This window comes from Oncorhynchus gorbuscha, linkage group LG10 (genome assembly GCF_021184085.1).
Source record: "Oncorhynchus gorbuscha isolate QuinsamMale2020 ecotype Even-year linkage group LG10, OgorEven_v1.0, whole genome shotgun sequence".
Taxonomy (NCBI): domain Eukaryota; kingdom Metazoa; phylum Chordata; class Actinopteri; order Salmoniformes; family Salmonidae; genus Oncorhynchus; species Oncorhynchus gorbuscha.
Window position 1 is genome coordinate 19,130,610 of NC_060182.1, and position 19,245 is coordinate 19,149,854.

The following is a 19,245-nucleotide window of genomic DNA, read 5'->3' on the forward strand; positions in this document are numbered from 1 at the left end:
ATGATGCGTGCCTTACACAGGGAGAGCGTTTATGGGAAACAATTTACAATTACAATGAGTAATTTTGAGGGAGATGTCCTCAATTTGACATACATAAGAACAGCTATTCAGCCTAGTGCCTACACAAATGAAAGTACGTAACTAATCTAATTTAATTCACTACCCATAACACTTTGCGGTCCTTCCGGAAGCCCTTTTCTTCCTTTCCGCCGTTGCCGCCGTCTCCTTAAAATTATACAGGCGGGTGAGTTATCTAAATCTATGTCCATCTTCATATTTAGAAGACGTAATAACATATATCTAGCTCATTAATCACTTATGTGAATTCAAGTTCTACAATTTACCGCAACATTATAGACATTGCACATTTCTAATCCCTCAAATGCCGTGGTTTTGAACGGCTTGCTTTCCCAGTGGCTAGCTAGCTACCTTTCCACACTGGTGTTTCCAATATCATAACTATAGTTATCTTGCTAGTAGCTACGTCCATACAGTGGGGCCGACATGTTAAATAAAATATAATTTACACTTTGATTTTGCATGTTTTTTTTATAGCCATCGTCAACGTTTTAGACTCGTACTGAAATGCATATCACACAAACTAGTTAGCTACGTAGCTATTTATCATATTGCCATACACAACACAGTCAACTAACTCGCGCTAGTTAGCCCAAGCTCATGCCTTCCAACAATGTTGATTGCTTTAGAACGCGCATGCTGCCTACTTCAATGGGATTGACATGTTACAGATTAATATCTTTACACTTACGTCGTCATGTGTTTATACCGTTAAGTTACCTATAACTTGTCATTGTGATACAGGGGAAATCTAAATGGCTTGCATGAGTCAACTACTGGTAGCTAGTTAGCTTGTTGCTAACAATACGAGTTGTTGGTAGAATTAGCTAGTCATGTTATGGTAACTAACGTTACACAGCAACTGATTGTGGGTGATTTGATATGCTATAATTGTTGATGTTTTTCCAGTTTTAATTGTTGCCCGTGTGTATTTAATATTAACAAATTACCTTTCCTCCTCAGTTCACCATGGCAGCCCTCAGACCTCTTACCAAACCGAAGATTGTCAAGAAGAGGGTTAAGAAATTCATTCGCCATCAGTCTGACAGATATGTCAAGATCACGGTAAGCGCATTTGCTAAACGCATATCAAAGATGGCACTGCTCCCTTTATTATTGTACGGTTGTATATCATGTCATTTGTGGCGGAAACAAGGCTTTTCAAACATTGCACTTGCAGGGAGGCATTAAAGACATTAATCTCTCTCGAGCAGAGTAGTTAGAAGGAACATTGATCCTAACTTCCGTTCTATGTAACGTCTTTGCCTTTCTGCCTCCAGAAAAGCTGGCGTAAGCCCAGGGGTATTGACAACAGGGTGCGCAGGCGGTTTAAGGGTCAGATGCTGATGCCAAACATTGGTTATGGTAGCAACAAGAAGACCAAGCACATGCTACCCTCTGGCTTCAGGAAGTTCCTGGTGCACAACATCAAGGAGCTCGAGGTCCTCATGATGAGCAACAAGTAAGTTTTGTTGGTTAGTTTTTGTTGGTTTTTGTTTTCAAGTTAAAGGTACCTGAAGGGCAATATTATTCCTCATGGGGGTATTTCCAGGTCTCCTATTTTAACTGATACCACCCACAACATGAAGCATACTACATAGGGCATTCCATGCAAAGCTACATAGGGAAGAATTATAGAAGAGAGGGCATAGTCTTAGTGGAAAGAGGATTGCGTCTGTCATGCCTATCCACAATGGTCAGGAGCAAGTTGCAGCAGAATTTACATTATCTATAATTCACCTCTACTCACCTTATGATGAAAAGATAAAGTATACACTGTGCCTACCTTGGGTAGACTCTTGTAAATCAAGTACATTGCTTTGATTTTCTAATCCTGGGTACCCACAGTTATAGACGTGTACGAATACCCCTGGAAGAAAGCCCCTTCCTGTTTCAGAAAGTTAACTGGGGTGTGTTCAGCAGGATGCAATGTTTTTGAACATTCAAATAGAAATGTTCTATGTAGACCGAACACGCCTCTGACATGTAAATAAGGAATCGCGTCTCACTCTGTTCATGGCATTTTCTATCTTCAACGTTGGAGAACGTTTGGCTACTGCACATGACCTTCTATACATTAATATGTAAATAAACGATACAATTTAAGACAGAATAGCATGGTCATTACCCGAGATAAATAACAAAGTGCACACTCTCATCCACACGTGCAACAATACTACAGCCAAAATGGGAGTCACCTAGAAAAACTTCAAATTCTAGCTAATTTTTCAAAAAATAAGTCTGAAACACTTTTTAAAGACTGCTGTCTACTGGAAGCCTAAGGAACTGCAATCTGGGAGGTATTCCATTGATATTCCCAAAGACAGCCATTTCAGTGAGTGGTGAGCTCAAACAAACAAAAAATTCTGGGTGGATTCTCCTCGGGTTTTTGCCTGCTATATAATTTCTGTTATACTCAGACATTATTTTAACCAGTGTTTTCCATCCATTACGACCAATTATATGCATATCCTAGCTTCTGGGTCTGAGTAACCGGCAGTTTACTTTGGGCACCTCAGTCATCCATACTTTCGAATACTGCCCCCTATCCCTAAGAAGTTTTAGTGATGGCCTAGACTAAATACCAGACAAAAATAAACCAATTACAAAGATGAGCAATCCAGCACGAGAAGTTATATGTATGGGTAGGAGCTATCGGAATGTCATTTTTGCAAGCGAATGTGAGCAAAAGACATTGAAAATGAACAACGTTCTGCTGCATGCAGTGCTTGAACTCCAGCATGTCTGGAGTCTAGTTGTTAGGTCAACAGGTCTGCCTGCTCTGCTCGGAGAAGACGAGAGGAGAAAAAAAAGCAAGGAAATCAAGATTTGCAGTAGCAGCTATGCAAATAACGAATCCAAATGGCTTTTTTAAATGTTATTTTTTTTACCTTTAACTAGGCAAGTAAGTTAACCTCACTAGGGTATGTGGGAAGCTAGTGTCCCACCTGGCCAACATCCAGTGAAATTGCAGAGCGCCAAATTCAAATACAGAAATACTCATTATAAAAATTCAGAAAACATACAAGTATTTTACATAGGTTTAAAGATGAGCTTCTTGTGAATCCAACCACTGTGTCAGATATATAAAATGCTTCACGGCGAAAGCATATCTCACGATTATTTGAGAACATCGCACAGCAGACAAATCATTACAAACAGTAACCAGCCAAGTAGAAGAGTTACACAAGTCAGAAATAGAGATACAATTAATTACTTACCTTTGATCTTCATATGGTTGCACTCAGAAGACATTAATTTACTAAAATGTTTGTTTTGTTCGATAGTCTCTTTATATCCAAAAACTTCAGTTTGCGTGTTGTCTTCAGTAATCCACCGGTTCAAGTGCAGTCACAACAGGCAGACAAAAAAAATCAAAATTGTATCCGAAAAGTTCATAGAAACACATCAAACGATGTTTATATTCAATCCTCAGGTTGTTTTTAGCCTAAATAATCGATAATATTTAAACCGGACAATAACGTCGTCAATATAAAAGATTTACGCGAAAGGCACTTTAAAAAAAATGTATTTTTACCTTTATTTAACTAGGCAAGTCAGTTAAGAACGAATTTGATATTGCAACTTTTCGGTTACTAACGCTATAACCACTAGGCTACCTGCCGCCGCTTTTTCTTCTCAAACATGGCAGAAAGCAAACACAATATGATTCTTAAGTCAACCACTTAGCATGTTAAACTAGGGTTCATCTTAGTGCATAATTCTGTGTTTTTCATGCAGGAAATAAAGGAAACTTATCTTTCTGCTTTTATTTAAACACGGATCTAAAATGCTTTTTATTTATACACTGAACCAAAATATAAATGCAACATGCAACAATTTCAAAGATTTTACTGATTTAGGAAATAAGGAAATAAGTCAATTAAAATAAATTCATTAGACCCTTATCTATGGATTTCACATGCCTGGTCACAGATGCCCCCCAAAAAAGGTAGGCGCCGTGGATCAGAGAAACACTCATAATCTGCTGTGACCACCATTTACCTCGTGTCGCGTGACACATCTCCTTTGCATAGAACTGATCAGGCTATTGATTCTGACCTGTGAAATGTTGTCCCATTTAAATGGCTGTGGGAAATTGCTGGACATTGGCAGGAACTGGAACACGCTGTCGTACACGTCGATCCAGGGCATCCCAAATGTGCTCAATGGGTGACATGTCTGGTGAGTATGCAGGCTATGGATGAACTGGGACATTTTCAGCTTCCAGGAATTGTGTACAGATCCTTGCAACATGGGGCTGTGCATTGTGCTCAAACATGAGGTGATGGTGGCTGATATATGGCACGTCAATGGACCTCAGGATCACATCACGGGATCTGTGAAGAGCACACTTCTCTAGCAGTGGCCAGTGGCCAATGAAGGTGGGCATTTGCAGTCCAGTCAAGATCCTGGTGAGGACGATGAGCTTCCCTGAGATGATTTCTGACCATTTGTGCAGAAATTCATCCGTTGTGTAAATCTACAATTTTATCAGCAGTCTGGGTGGCGAAGAAGTGAATGGTGAAGAAGCGGGGTGTGGAAGTCCAAGGCTGGCGTGGTTACATGAGGTTGAGGCCGTTGGACGTACTGCCAAACTCTCAAACGATTTTGGAGGTGGCTTATGGTAGAGAAATGAACATTCCATTCTCTGGCAACATCTGTGGTGGACATTCCTGCATTCATTCAACATGTCAAATGCAGGCTCCCTCAACTTGTGACATCTGTGGAATTGTTGTGACAACTGCACATTTTAGTGGCCTTTTATTGTCCCCAACAGAAGGTGCACATGTTTAATGAACATGCTGTTTAATCAGCTTCTTGATATGCCACACCTGTCAGGTGGATGGATTATCTTGGCAAAGAAAATGCTCAGGAACAGGGATGTAGACCCATTTGTGCGTTATTTTTTTTAGCTAAATAAGCTTTGTTTCATCTTTATTTTATTTCAGTTCCTGAAACATGGGACCAACACTGTTTCATTTATATTTTTCTTCCGTGTATTTTCTGTGACAGAGAACTATAGTTGCATGTCCCTGATAATGCTATTGAAGCAAAAAACACTGTCTTCATATTTAAAACATAACCCCTGTCAACACACAGCTGGACACACCTGCTCCTGCTTTCTCCTTTTGTGCTATTTACAAACAAACACCTGACTGGCTCAACTTCTGGGGAACTAAGTACCGTAATTTCCGGACTAAGCCGCTACTTTATTCCCACGTTTTGAACCTCGCGGTTTATACAATGATGTGGCTAATTTATGGATTTTTCCCGCTTTCACAAGATTCATGCCGCCAAAAAACTGAACACCGTCACATAATGTGACGTAAAATCGAGCGCGCTCAAACTTCCCATCATTCTGATTATGGTAGTAATTTTGTCACCCTCCTCATGACAAAGACACAGAGAAATGCATATGATGCAGCTTTCAAGTTGAAGGCGATCGATCTGGCTGTTGGAAAAGGAAAGAGAGCTGCTGCACGGGAGCTTGGCCTTGAGTCGATAAGACGTTGGAAACAGCAGCGTGAGGAACTGACTCAGTGCAAAAAGACAACAAAGGCTTTCAGAGGGAAGAAAAGCAGATGGCCCAAAGTATTTGCAGCCACTCGACATCAGTGTAAATCGTGCATTTAAGGTGGCGCTCCTTGTTCAGTGGGAGTCTTGGATGACAAGTGGGGAGAAATCCTTCACTAAAACGGGCTGCATGCAAAGAGCAACTTATGGTCAAGTCTGCCAGTGGGTCCTGACAGCGTGGAGCTTTGTCAATGAATCCACTATCATCAACGGGTTTTGAAAGGCTGGACTGCTGCGTGTTGAAGGGGCAGCATGAGCTCAGCGGGGTATTTGCCTCCGGATGAAAGTGACGAGAGCGACAATGAAAGCGATCCAACATCGGATGAAGCAATTCTGAGGCTTTTCATCTCCGACACCGAAGGAGATGACTTCAGTGGTTTCAGTGCACAGGAGGAAGAAAATAAAGTTCACTTGTTTCAATGTACCGGTAGGCACCTGCGGCTTATAGACATCTGCGGTGTATTTATGTACAAAATACATATTTTTAAATAATTCTGTGGGTGTGGTTTATATTCAGGTGCGCTTAATAGTCCAGCAATTACGGTAAGCTTCATAATGTGACTGGTGTAATAAGAAACCGATTGGATTTATATTCTACCGTATTGCTAAAGTTCACTGCAGCTATTTACTTTAAATAGCTACAAATTATAATCTATTGAAAAACCTCGGAATAGTTTCTACGGTATTGAAGAAACATTCTGTAGCTATTTCCAAATGCCCCAGTATATGGTATACCACTGTTTCCCAACCCTAGTCCTCTAGTAACTCCAACAGTAAACATTTTTATTGTAAACCTGGGCAAGCACACCTGATTCAATTTGTAAACTAATCATCAAGCCCTCATTGAGCTGTGTTTGTTCAGGGCTACAATGAATGTGTACTGTTGGGATTTTGAGGACCAGGGTTGGGAAACACTGCGGTATATAGCCTAAGCCTACTTCAGTCTCCTCCAGCACACATAGTAACACTGCAAAAAGACTAGAAATCATGGTGAATAACAGTCTAACACAGGATGCAGTCGAAATAGCAATAGCCTTCAATTCCTACTTTATTGACTCTGTCAGGGTACTGACACAGAACCCCTCCACTGGTTTCTTGGGCTCAGTGCTAGTGAATGACACTCAACCTAAGGGAGGTTTCTGGGTCCGAGGTGAACAAGGTGATTAGCTCACTAAAGAACTCTAAAGCCAAAGATGTGTTTGGGATGGACTCTACCTTTCTTAAAAACTACAAAGAGTCACTCATTGGCCCCATTACTAAGGTCACCAACACATCTATTGGTCTCGGTGTGTTTCCAAGGGTATGGAAGTCGGCCATAATAACGACCATCTTTAAATCAGGCGACCCTGCTGACGTGAGTAACTACAGGCCCATTGGTATACTACCTGTGGTGTCAAAGGTTGTTGAAAAGTGTGTAGCAGAACAACTGATTGCCCACCTCAACAACAGCCCCTTCACATTACACTCCATGCAGTTTGGCTTCAGAGCGAAACACTCCACAGAAACTGCCAACTGCTTTCTTCTGGAAAATGTGAAGTCCAAGATGGACAAAGGGGGTGCTGTTGGGGCTGTGTTTCTGGACCTGAGGAAGGCTTTTGATACTGTTAACCATGAGATTCTCATCACAAAATTGTCCAAGTTCAACTTTTCCCCTGATGCCTTGAGATGGATGAAATCCTACCTTGAAGGCAGAACTCAGTGTGTCAGAGTGAGCAATGAGCTGTCGCCCACTCGTAGCTATGATGTGGGCGTGCCCCAAGGGTCAATACTGGGTCCCCTCCTGTTCAGCCTGTACATTAATGATCTGCCTTCTGTCTGTACTGGGTCTGAAGTTCAAATGTATGCAGATGATACAGTGATATATGTGCATGCAAAGAGCAAACAACAAGCTGCACAATAACTCACTACTGTAATGGTCTAGGTTACAAAGTGGCTCAGTGACTCGTGTTTGCATCTCAATGTGAAAAAAACTGTTTGCATGTTCTTCACAAAGAGGGCAACAGATGCTACTGAGCCAGATGTCTTATGTGTGCAGGGGAGAAGCTCCAGGTGGTATTTGATTTTAAGTACCTTGGCATCATACTTGATTCCAACCTCTCTTTTAAAAAGCATGTGGAAAAAGGTAGTTCGAATAACTAAATTCAACCTAGCTAATTTCCGATTTATACGAAATTGTTTGACTACAGAGGTTGCAAAACTGTACTTCAACTCTATGATACTCCCCCACTTAACATACTGCTTGACTAGTTGGCCCCAAGCTTGCTGTACACCTTTAAAACCTATTCAGTCTGTCTACAAACAGGCTCTCAAAAGTGCTTGATAGGAAGCCCAATAGCCATCATCATTGTCACATCCTTAGAAAGCATGATCTCTTGAGTTGGGAAAATCTTGTACAATACACCGACGCATGTCTTGTATTCAAGATCCTTAATGGCCTGGCTCCCCCTCTACTCAATATTTTTGTTAAACAGAAAACACAGACATATGGCAGCAGATCCACAAGGTCTGCCATGAGAGGTGACTGTATAGTTCCCCTAAAGAAAAGCACCTTTAGTAAATCTGCATTCTCTGTGAGAGCTTCCCATGTCTGGAATACAGTGCCATCAGACACACAACTGCACCACATATCACACTTTCACAAAATGCTTGAAGACATGGCTAAAGGTCAATCAGATTTGTGAACACGGTCCCTAGCTGTGTGTTGCCGCTTTCCATGTTGTCTGTTGTCTGTAGCTTGTGAGGTGTGGAAACACTTTGTTGCTTTTATGAATTTGGTCTTGCTGCTTTTTGTTCTATGTTGCTCTGTCTGTATGCTATGTCTTGCTTGTCCTATGTTGCTATGTCTTGCTTGTTCTATGTTGCTATTGTCTATATTGTAATTGTTTTTAATAACCTGCCCAGGGACTGCGGTTGAAAATTAGCCGGCTGGCTAAAACCGGCACTTTTACTGAAACGTTGATTAATGTGCACTGTCCCTGTAAAAATAAACTCAAACTTAAACTCAAACACTGTTTGGTTGTTGTGGTCTTTTTTTTCTCTTTACAAGTCAAATGTATGAGTGCTAGTGTGGTTGAACATCCAAACGTTGCCCACATATGAAACGTTACCTAATTGGTACAACAACAACAAACGTTTGAGGGTAGTCAGCCATGCACTAAGTACATGGCAACAGTGTGCCACTTTTCACAACTGTGCTGAAGCACAAGGTTAGATTTCTCTGCGATTTTTGTCCTGTAGCTCTCACATTGAAGCAGCGTGAAGCACACCCGTACACGTGCACAGATACTTAGTGTAACTGTGAGGGTAAAGTCTTGCATTGCGCTGCTCATAGCAACATAATGTTGTCTCACTGAAACAATCCTCTCCTTCTCTCCCTGTGCCATTCATTCTCCAGTGTGTATGGTATTTGGTAATTATCTTGCCTCTAACCATCCTCTCCCCCTCCGTAGGACCCACGCTGCTGAGATCGCCCACAACGTGTCTTCCAAGAACAGGAAGCTGATTGTGGAGAGGGCAGCCCAGCTGGCCATCAAGATCACCAACCCCAATGCCAGACTCCGCAGCGAGGAGAACGAGTGATCCAGACATTATTTTCTTAATAAAACAGATGTTTAAATGTGCTCTTGTCGCAACAATTTCTTACCTATTCCTTTTCCCATAGTGTTTGTTTATGCCCCCCTCAAGAATTTAAAAGCAATGGATGAAAGCAAAGGTGGGTGAGATTCATGACACCAGTCCCTCCCTTTAAACTCCATTAGGAGAATTCACACTGGAGCCAAGGGTAGAAAATAGATCTGAAGCACTGGTAGCGCCCTGCAAGGGCATTCATTTTAACCCCTACCCATGTGCACTACGTTCAGGCCCTACCAAAGCCCGGTTGCTTCAGCCAAATGTAAGGCCCAGACCTGCCCCAAATCAGAAATAACTTTGTCAGTATATCCATTAGCTACTCTGTCACTCAATCCCTGCATGCTCTCTGCTCTTGACAGTTGTGAGTAATCATAGTAAGGTCTGCTTGGGCTCCTCAATGAAGAGACATGAGAGCTGTTAGCTACTTTTCATCACTCTAAACTCCCAACTCAAGGAACATTCATTTCTGTGAAACAATGTCTTATATATTTGATGCGGTTGAAGCACTTCTGTCACCATGTTATGATCTTAGTCAGATATTGCTGTACTTCACAGCGGAGCACGAGCAAAGGGCACAGCTTCAAAATGTGATACCCGAGCCCTGTGTACCCTAGTTGTTGATGGAAAAACAGGCCCTAACCCAATATGTTGGGGCCCGTCGGGTAGCAGAGCTCTTACTGCTGAACTACAAGCAGTTAGCCACACTCACATTAACATCTGCAGCTGGTTCTGAGATTTCTCTGAAACAATTGAAGGTGTAACATTTCAGTGCACCTTTGTGAGAAGGGAGCTATGAGGGTCTTGTGATGTTTAGCTCAACATTTTTATTCAGCTAACACTTTCACACCCAATCTTGCATGAAATCCTGCTTGTTAAGAGTCCTATAGATCAGACCTGGTTGTATCTATAAAATATGGTAAATCTGGTAAAGTAATGTCTCCGAAGCAGTGGAATCTAGTCTTCTAATACAACCCAAAAAGATACTGTAAGACCACATTTGTTTTGTAGAATATTTCAATATCTCACTGGAGTCCAGTGATCTGTGCTACACAGTGGGCATTTTAGACAAGCGTCTAGACTGTAACTATGGGATAGCACTGTACTTGGCCCAAGCACATGCATCAGTGTGTTTGTCGTACTTCAGCCTGTCATGCTGGCATCCTTGCCAATATCCAGCAATGATCCAGGCTGCTCCTTATCCTGGTTCTGACAACAGGATCTAGAACAAAAACAATGGAGACTTTTTTGAGAATTCTTTACATTGCAACTTCCATCTGATATGCTACCGACAGTGATTTTATTATGAGGCTCACAGACGATGGATGGCTGGATCCTCTTTAGGATCTTTGAATATCAAGAAGAACATGTTAATAAATTTGTCATGTCCGGCAATCAAAACAAACTACTCGATCAACATGAATGCAATTTGAATTGAACCAATTTAGCCAATGGTTTAAAGCCCATCTGAAGAGACCAAAAACATATTCTTTCCAATCAAGATTCATCTTGATTAAATGGCAATTAATTGAAGATTTAACACAGCTTTGAAGCTTTCTGCTGAATGTATTAGATTAAACCAAAACAGTTCTTCTACACAGAAATGACTTTAATGTATTGTCTGCATATGACAGCTGTATTTTGGGCCTCATACCCTCAACCGCATACGGTATTGTTAGAATTACAAAAATTGACAAACGCGTTTAGATTCTGTAATTCTGAAATGCTATGTTTTGGGTAGCATGAATAAATAGCCAGTGTCGTCTACCGCCAGCCACCTGGGGTGAAAGTTTCCATTGCGTTCTGGCAGGCAGGCTGTGCCATCTCTGCAGCCTTTAGCTCCCATCCATCTGTTCATGTAAAATAAATTGATCCAAAGCACACACAATAATATACATTATATTTACGTTATCATACCTGGAATGAATTGCGTTGGTTTGCATCTTCAGTTTTTTGTTTTCATGTAGTTTTAATGTCATGTGTGTGTTGCAAGAGAGACAGACACTGATGGGTTCATAAATATGCACAGGTTTATGCAAATTCATTATCTTTTATCTTTCCTAGCGTCCCCCTGTTCTCCATCTGGTATTTTAAGGCTGATTCAGACACACCTGAGAATGTTGGAACTGCTCCAGTTAGGGTGGGGATTGTGGAGACATGAGGACAGAGCTAGAAGAAACACTGTGAGGTAAACAGAGAGCAATAGAAAGGAGAAAGATCATTCTGTTTTTCCTTCCAGTGACTAGAGAATGAACATGGCAGGCAGAGTGATATGTGGAAAGGGACGCACGGCCAACCCAAAGCTCTTCACCCCGGCCTTGTCTCAGACAGATTCCATCAGGAAAGGAGGAGGGAAGAGGAGGATGTTCTCCTTTTCACTACGGTGTCGACTCGGCATCATCAGAGGGAGGACCAAAGGTAATGCGATTAGAACATAGTTTCTTCATACTTTTTAATCAAATCCAAACTGCCCGTAGGTCATTGGGTTTTTATCTACTGCTATTGTATTGTGTGTACTGCTTCAGCCTGAGGATATGGTTGCAGGTTCAAATCCCCGAGCTGACAAGGTACAAATCTGTCGTTCTGCCCGTGAACAGGCAGTTAACCCACTGTTCCTAGGCCGTCATTGAAAATAAGAATTTGTTCTTAACCGACTTGCCTTGTTAAATAAAGGTACAAAAACAAGTGTATTACTGTCCTGAGAGCACCGGTGCAGGAGATTTATCAACGTGGCACGCCGACTGCTGTACATTAGTCAGTAGTCAGCTCCCATGTGATGTAGTCGAAGGATTGTATTCGCCTAATGTATACCAGTATCTGCTTGTAATGAAAGAGATTAACCTTTTTGAATGACAGTGGGCCAATTGTGAGAGCTGACGTTCCTCTAAAATGATAGGGGCGAGATCCCGGTAGTTAAGAGTAATAGCAGAATGATCACTTATGAATCACTTGATTAGGGATTTCCATACGAATTTCTCTTCTCATGTTTATTCTGTTTTGTCAAAATCTATTAATAGGATAACCCATTTTAAACATGATATTAAGTGACTTTCCTCAAATAGAGCCATATTTGACCTTTGTTTGACGTTTGGCCTACCTTGCAGGTGAACATTGTACTGTGGTTATGTGATCATGTCTCCATGAATTATGACTGAGTCATGTTCACCGCCCCTGGCCCATGGTGTCAGTAATCCTGTGATCTGTGTGTTGACTCGAGTCTCTTTAATCACTATTGCATTCAGTTGGTAGATGTATTTGCAACTACAGCTGATAGCCATAAGATGGCAGTATGACCACCTACGTGATATAAAATGTACTGCACTAGCCTTGGTTGGGGAATATTTTATATTATATCTTCACTGTACTTTCAATTCTTATATGAGAGGTTAGTCTTTCACTCGGGTACTTGTCAAGTGAAAATGTTACGTCTTATTTGTCTTAGTTCCAAATAAGCATTATATCATAATGGAAGTGTCAAGTATAAGGCATTAGCACTGTTTTATACCCTTTTTAAACAAACAATTGTGTGTTGAATCTAAAATCCATTGCATTTTGCTTCCTAGTATAATATTTAAAAACATATTGACTCACTATGAAATCAGTTTATTGACATTGAATTTGTTCTCTCTCTGGTCTATATGTTGAATTCTTTCAACATTACAGAACTACACTGAGTGGGTGTGCTTCTACTGCTATACATAATTAACCTAATTCTGTTGCCATGTGTGTTCCCCTGGGTTTTTATCAGACCATCTCACAGCTCTGTGTCTCCTGTTCCTCTTTATTCTGTAATAAATTAATTAGTTTCGCTCTGAATCACCAAAGAGTAAATGGGGTATTAAGGACGAAACTCTCTGAGGAAATTATCTACGCCAAAGAATGTTGTGTCCACTGGAAAGAGCCGACTAATTAGGCGACATGCTACAATGAAGAGAAACACGGGAAGCGTTTGTTTGTAATTGTTTGATGTGTCTCTGGTCAGAGCTATGCATCATAGACTCTATAAATCTATGCATTATTGGGCTCAAGGATGTATTTGCACAGCACATAAAGACTTAATTTACTAGCTCATTTATTTGTACCTGAACATATCCTCACATCTGTGGACATTTTTGTCAGTGTTGTTTTCTAAGATCTTGTTTAGTACTTTTATGTGGTCTTTGATGCCATTTCCCTACTCTCAGACTATGACAAAAGTTCCTTTGGGGGGAATTGTCAGACCATAATACAGGGCAACATATGGGGGGGGGGGGGTGACGGCGTGAGGGTGACAAATGGACAGACAGGTGTGGCTCTCAGTCAGTCAGCGGCCGTGTTAACCCCTCTCTGTATGTGTCTGGGTGGAGGGCAGATGGCAGATGGCAGCAGACATGCAGTGGGGCAAAGAGCCCTCTCACCCAGAGTAGGGAACATGAGATGTTCAGCACTCCACAGATTCCACCGATTGAAAGAGAGAAAGCATATCGTTGATTCGATTTATATCCATTGTAGCCAAATGGCTGATGTAAAAGACAGAATTCTATGGTCAGCAGTTCAAGCAGTTCAAAGAAAATCACAGTCTCGTTTGGCTTTGTCGCAGCATGAATATACGTTTATTGGTAGTGATGCTCTTGTATAAGCAGATAACAATCATTGTGATGAGCCTATGGAATGTGAGGTAGAATTCAATGCATGTGAGGGAAAAAGCACACAGGCATTAGCTAGCCAGTGTGTGTGGGTGGGATAACTATGGTGGTACAATAAGATGGTCACTGACTAGTGTGGAAAATGTGTGGCTGATATTTTATGGGCTCAAAGCGACAATGGATATGGGGGTGGCGTTAATTGTGTGCTTGACTGTAGGGAGTGTGTGCGTGTGTGTGCAGGGGGTGTGACTGCTCCATCACACCCCTCTGGCAAAGAGAGGGAGAAAGACCCTCTCCGACACAGTCACTGAGGCTGTGTGAGTGTGTCTGACGGTTTGTATGTGTGTGAGCGGGTATGTGAGTGTGTGAACAAGGGGAGGATTATTCCTCTGGAATAGGAAGCGTGACCAGGAACACCTTTAAAGGAACCTCAGCATGTTGGGAGGAAAAGAAGGAGAGATGATGATTCCTTTGTTGCTTTGATCATTTAGTGTCCCTGCTTTCCGTCTGTCTGTGGGAATGACTTATTACAGCAACAAGCAAATTGTTTGTTATCAAGTTTAAACAGTTCATGGGCAAAAACATGGATCAGGATTTGTTATGTAATTTGCAATAAATAAAGATATGCTTCAAGTAGAACAGTGATATGAAGAGAAGAAGACTGGGTTTCTGAGGACGGACAGACAGACAGTATTCCCAGGGGCACCTCGCTGGTTCCGCTGGCCACTACAACAGAACAGCTACTTTCCTCTCAAATCGGATGTTTTGACAGGACTGCAGACATGTTGTGTGGTCTGAGGAGAGAGGCGAAGAATAGCAGCATCGGTAAGACTGCCTTAAACCCACTGACTGGAATCATATGAATGAATATCACAGACATGATATAGCTAGCTATATGTACTGTAGCTGTGTAGTTAGTGTGTAATGTCTGTCATATGTGCTACAGTATACAACGGGTGGGTGTAATCCTGAATGCTGATTGGTTAACAGTATACTCTAGTGCTACACCCTAGTAGTGTAATTGTCATAGTAATGGATTTATGACTATCGTTAGCGCCTGTAATAGTATTTACTTATGAATATGAAGTGTGTAGTGATGCATGCTGTTCAACAGAGGAGCATCAACTTCCTGCTTTTGTACCTGTAGTTATACCTGTGGATGTCAGCCTTCTGTCATTAGAAGTTATTTGATCATCTGGGAATGTGATTATCTTTTCCTACATTGCAGTTTATTCAGATTGGTGGATATTTATTTAACTTTTTAAATGACAGCTCTGTCAAGCACCAGTATATAAATTATTTAGCTAATAAGGCACAGTAGATGTCAATGCCATTTGATTAAAGCCAGACAGTACTGAATACCAGATTGCAGTCTGAAGTGGGGGCTGGTATAAAAATCCAAACTGGGTCTACTGGAGCCCAGTTTATTTAAAAAATGTACCTCTGAAAATAGCATTTTGATTTAAAAGCCATTATCAGAGCGGCCCCCACATTTAACCTACATTCTGATTGGTTCTGAGGGAGATAGGTACAGTGCCCTGAATTACATTGAGTTAATTGACTCACCAGAAATACATGGGGCTGACTGTAGTTTTCTGATTACTTTGCACACCACTTTCAGTAAAGTTGTAAGTACAGTCCTGTTTGCAGATCTCAAATGTATGGTATTGCAGTTCTGCTCTTGACCCTTGAGCCACAGACAGTAGTTGAGTATTCCCTCTGCCAAGACAGCATGCTTCTACCAGCAGAATCATGCCGTGCCATACCCAGTTAATTGTTGTTGCTCAGGTCAGTTATTTTGTTTTGTTTGTTTTGGCTGCTAAACATATGATTGGCCAATCAAGATCACTAATGATGTTTCTAAACTGGTGCATGTGTGTATGTGTGCGCGTGAGTGGCCACCATGCGTGTGTGATCTAAGGCTGTTGAGCAGGAAGTGAATAGAAGGTCGTACATGATCATAGTATGCATATTCCTGCATGCCCTTGAGCTTTGTTTTGGTCAACTCTCACTATGTTGGATTATTATATTATGTCTGCAGATTTTTCATAGTTAACATGTGTCTTTATCAACCTCCACAATGATATGGAGTGCATCTCAGAAGACAAATATTCTCCTAGTCTCTTTCCTTCAAATGCACTGATCTGAAAATATAGGAAAGCTGACAGAAAATTATTGATACATTACCTACCAGTAACAGGTAGTTGTTTTCACTAGATGAAAGAAAACAGGCAGGGAGAAGAACCATTTAAGACTAGTGAGATACACCCCATGTTATTTTGTCTTTGTGCAAATTAGTTCAATGCATGCAAATAATGAAAATTCATAATTTTTCCATTTTTGACCAAAGGCTGGCCCCATTGAATATTTCAGAATGTGAGTTTAGTTGGTGATGTAATATTATGGATTAAGAGTCATGATACCAAAGTGGATGAAGGGTTAATTGAGTGCAAAAAAACAACGCAGAACAGCAATATCACCCACACACATGTCCAGGGTTGTGGAGTACATGCAACTAAAAAAACAACAACTGTAATCTGTTACATGACCAGCAAAAGTATTGTAATCAGATCACAGATACTTTTTAAAATATAGATGATTAGGCTACTTCTAGGGTTACTTTTAAATGCAGAAAGGATGTTTGTGAAAAAATACTTTGATACCTTTCTGTTTTCTCAATGACATTCAAATCAGCATTGAAAAAAGGCACAAGTCTAAGTTGGTTCTCTCTGCCCTGAGCAAGTCTGACCACAAGCCAGAGACTACTATGGCAGAATTTACACAGGCAGCCCAATTCTGATAAATCTTTCCTGATTTGGTCTTTTGACCAATCAGATCAGCTCTGAAATAGATCTGATGTCAAATGATCTGATGTGATTTGTCAAAAGACCAATAGTGAAAAAAATTATCAAAATTGTGCTGCCCGTGTAAACGCAGCCTATGACGACACACCAAATGTGTTTGATGGATCGCAGGAATAGGTTTTTGTAGAGTGCAGTGCAAGCTACAGTATGTCCTCCAATGATCTGACTGCTGTACTATTATTATATTATGACCATCTTGAATAAGCGCTTAGAGGTATTACGACAGCAGTGGTGTAGGGGCTATACGGATATCACTTAGGCCCATTATTATACTGATATCAACACAGCAATTAGGAATATGTGAATCACACTGCTGCTCTCTCAATTATTTGCGCCTTACGGATTGTAGTTGTTATGGATGACCGTTCACAAATGTATAGTTCTATTTTACCCCAATAATGGTGGAATTGAAGAAATATAGGCTAAGTTGTCCATCAATCATTGTTAACGGGACCGGTGGACAGACAGCCAGTGAAAAATGCTCTCTTGCAACAGCTGAATAGTGCAGATCCCAGCCTATGGAATAACAGTTTGAGAGAGTTCCTAACACCTTCGTGGTATAGTGCTCCATACATACTGTCAAAAAACGAGTAGGGCTTTTATTGCTCAATCTAGTTTGTGCTGATAGAATAAAAATGTGCAAAGGCATCAACAGCTGCAAATGATTGAGATATGGAAGTGTCACCCATAGAGATGCTATTAAAGATGTCTCTACCTATTTGCCATATGTGCTTTTGTCTGTGGCTAACAGTGTTCATACCATGTTTGTGCTGCTATGATGTTGTGCTGCTGCCATGTTGTATTGCTGCCATGTTGTGTTGTCATGTTGTGTTAGGTCTCTCTTTATGTGGTGTTGTCTCTCTTGTCTCGATGTGTTTTGTCCTACATTATTATGCACTACCATTTACATTTCTTTTTATTTAACCTTTATTTAACTTGTCAGCTCGGGGATTCGATCCACCAACCTTTCGGTTACTGACCCAACGCTCTAACCACTAGGCAGCCTAGTGTCGCTGGAAATGACAGTTTTTTTAAATGTAATATCAACATAGACATATAGAGGCCCATTATCAGCAACCATCACTCCTGTGTTCTAATGGCACGTTGTGTTAGCTAATCCAATTTTATCATTTTAAAAGGCTAATTGATCATTAGAAAACCCATTTGCAATTATGTTAGCACAGCTGAAAACTGTTGTTCTGATTAAAGAAGCAATACAACTAGCCTTCTTTAGACTAGTTGGGTATCTGGATCATCACCAACTGTGGATTCGATTACAGGTTCAAAATGGCCAGAAACAAAGAACTTTCTTCTGAAACTTGTCAGTCTATTCTTGTTCTATGAAATGAAGACTATTGGATGTGAGAAATTGCCAAAAACTGAAGATCTCAAACAGCACTGTGTAATACTCCTTTGACAGAATAGCACAAACTGTCTCTAACCAGAATAGAAAGAGGAGTGGCAGGCCTCGGTGCACAACTGAGCAAGAGAACAAGTACATTAGAGTGTCTAGTTTGAGAAACAGACGCCTCACAAGTCCTCAACTGCCAGCTTCATTAAATAGTACCTGCAAAACACCAGTCTCAATGCAAGGTGACTCTAGGATGCTGGCCTTCTAGGTTGTGCTGACCTTCTAGGCCAGCATCCTGGAGTCGTCTCTTCCCTGTTGACATTGAGCCTGGTGTTTTGTGGGTACTATTTAATGAAGCTGCCAGTTGAGGACTTGTGAGGCATCTGCCAGTGCAGTCAAAAATGTGATTTTCCTGTGTTTTATATATGTTTCTACACTATGAGGTTGGTAAAATACTACTGAATTGTGAAATTATGACAATGCACTTTTAGTGTAACAGCTGTTTGAAAAGACTGCCTGAAATGTCAGCTTTTTTGGCCTGATATAAGTTAATATACCAATAACAAGAGTTTGCCCTCATCTCTGCCAGAAGCAGCTAGTTTTCAGATCACACATCCCTCCCATTAGGCTCCTCCAATTAGACCCTTCTCTCTGACCACTCCCAGACAGTCCTGGCAAAATTCTTTCTTGAGCTATTTTTGATTCTTTTTGACCCTTTTAATTACAGTCACAGTAAGGTACTTAATTGGTACCCAGAAATGATTTGATATTGAGATAAAACGGCTGCATTGGACCTTTAAGTGTGTAATGTGCTGTTTAAATCACTTGGTTGAAAAGGTAGTCCTCAGTGGACTGGATTTTAGGAAGTGCAGCGTCAGATTTCTCATCATCGCGAATGCTGACATACCCACGCTGCTGTATCCAGCTTCAAACAGCCAGGTAAAGCAGGGCCACTGCTAATCTGGGCCCGGTGCTGCTGTGGCAGTAATGGCTCCCACTGTAAAAAGAAGATCCTATAAGAACAGATAGCGCATTTCCTGGTTTCCTCTGTAGCAGCTGTTGTAGATGACTGAAAGTGGTTGTATTCTCCACATGCCTGAACAGTCCATTAACCACAACACGT

At 41.1% G+C, this 19,245-nt stretch overlaps 2 protein-coding genes across 7 annotated transcripts in view; both read left to right on the top strand.

The window, feature by feature from the left end:
- Positions 1-183: 183 nt before the first annotated feature.
- Positions 184-9,275, top strand: LOC124045629 (60S ribosomal protein L32). The gene is made up of 4 exons (XM_046365068.1): positions 184-244; positions 1,042-1,143; positions 1,359-1,540; positions 9,105-9,275. The coding sequence occupies exons 2-4, from the start codon at positions 1,048-1,050 to the stop codon at positions 9,232-9,234; spliced, it is 408 nt and encodes a 135-aa protein (XP_046221024.1). The 5' UTR covers positions 184-244; positions 1,042-1,047; the 3' UTR covers positions 9,235-9,275.
- A 2,256-nt stretch (positions 9,276-11,531) lies between these two features.
- grip2a (glutamate receptor interacting protein 2a) overlaps positions 11,532-19,245 on the top strand; it is a 53,869-nt gene continuing 46,155 nt past the window's right edge. For 5 of the 6 annotated variants that reach the window (XR_006840879.1, XR_006840880.1, XM_046365063.1 and 2 more), the window contains exon 1: positions 11,532-11,700. Coding sequence is in view for 4 of the 6 variants with exons in the window: in XM_046365063.1 (XP_046221019.1) it covers positions 11,532-11,700 (169 nt within the window). In the remaining 2 variants the exon portion in view is untranslated. Of the gene's footprint in view, positions 11,701-14,238; positions 14,733-19,245 lie in introns of those variants that run through there. The other variant, XM_046365065.1, reaches the window with a different exon arrangement.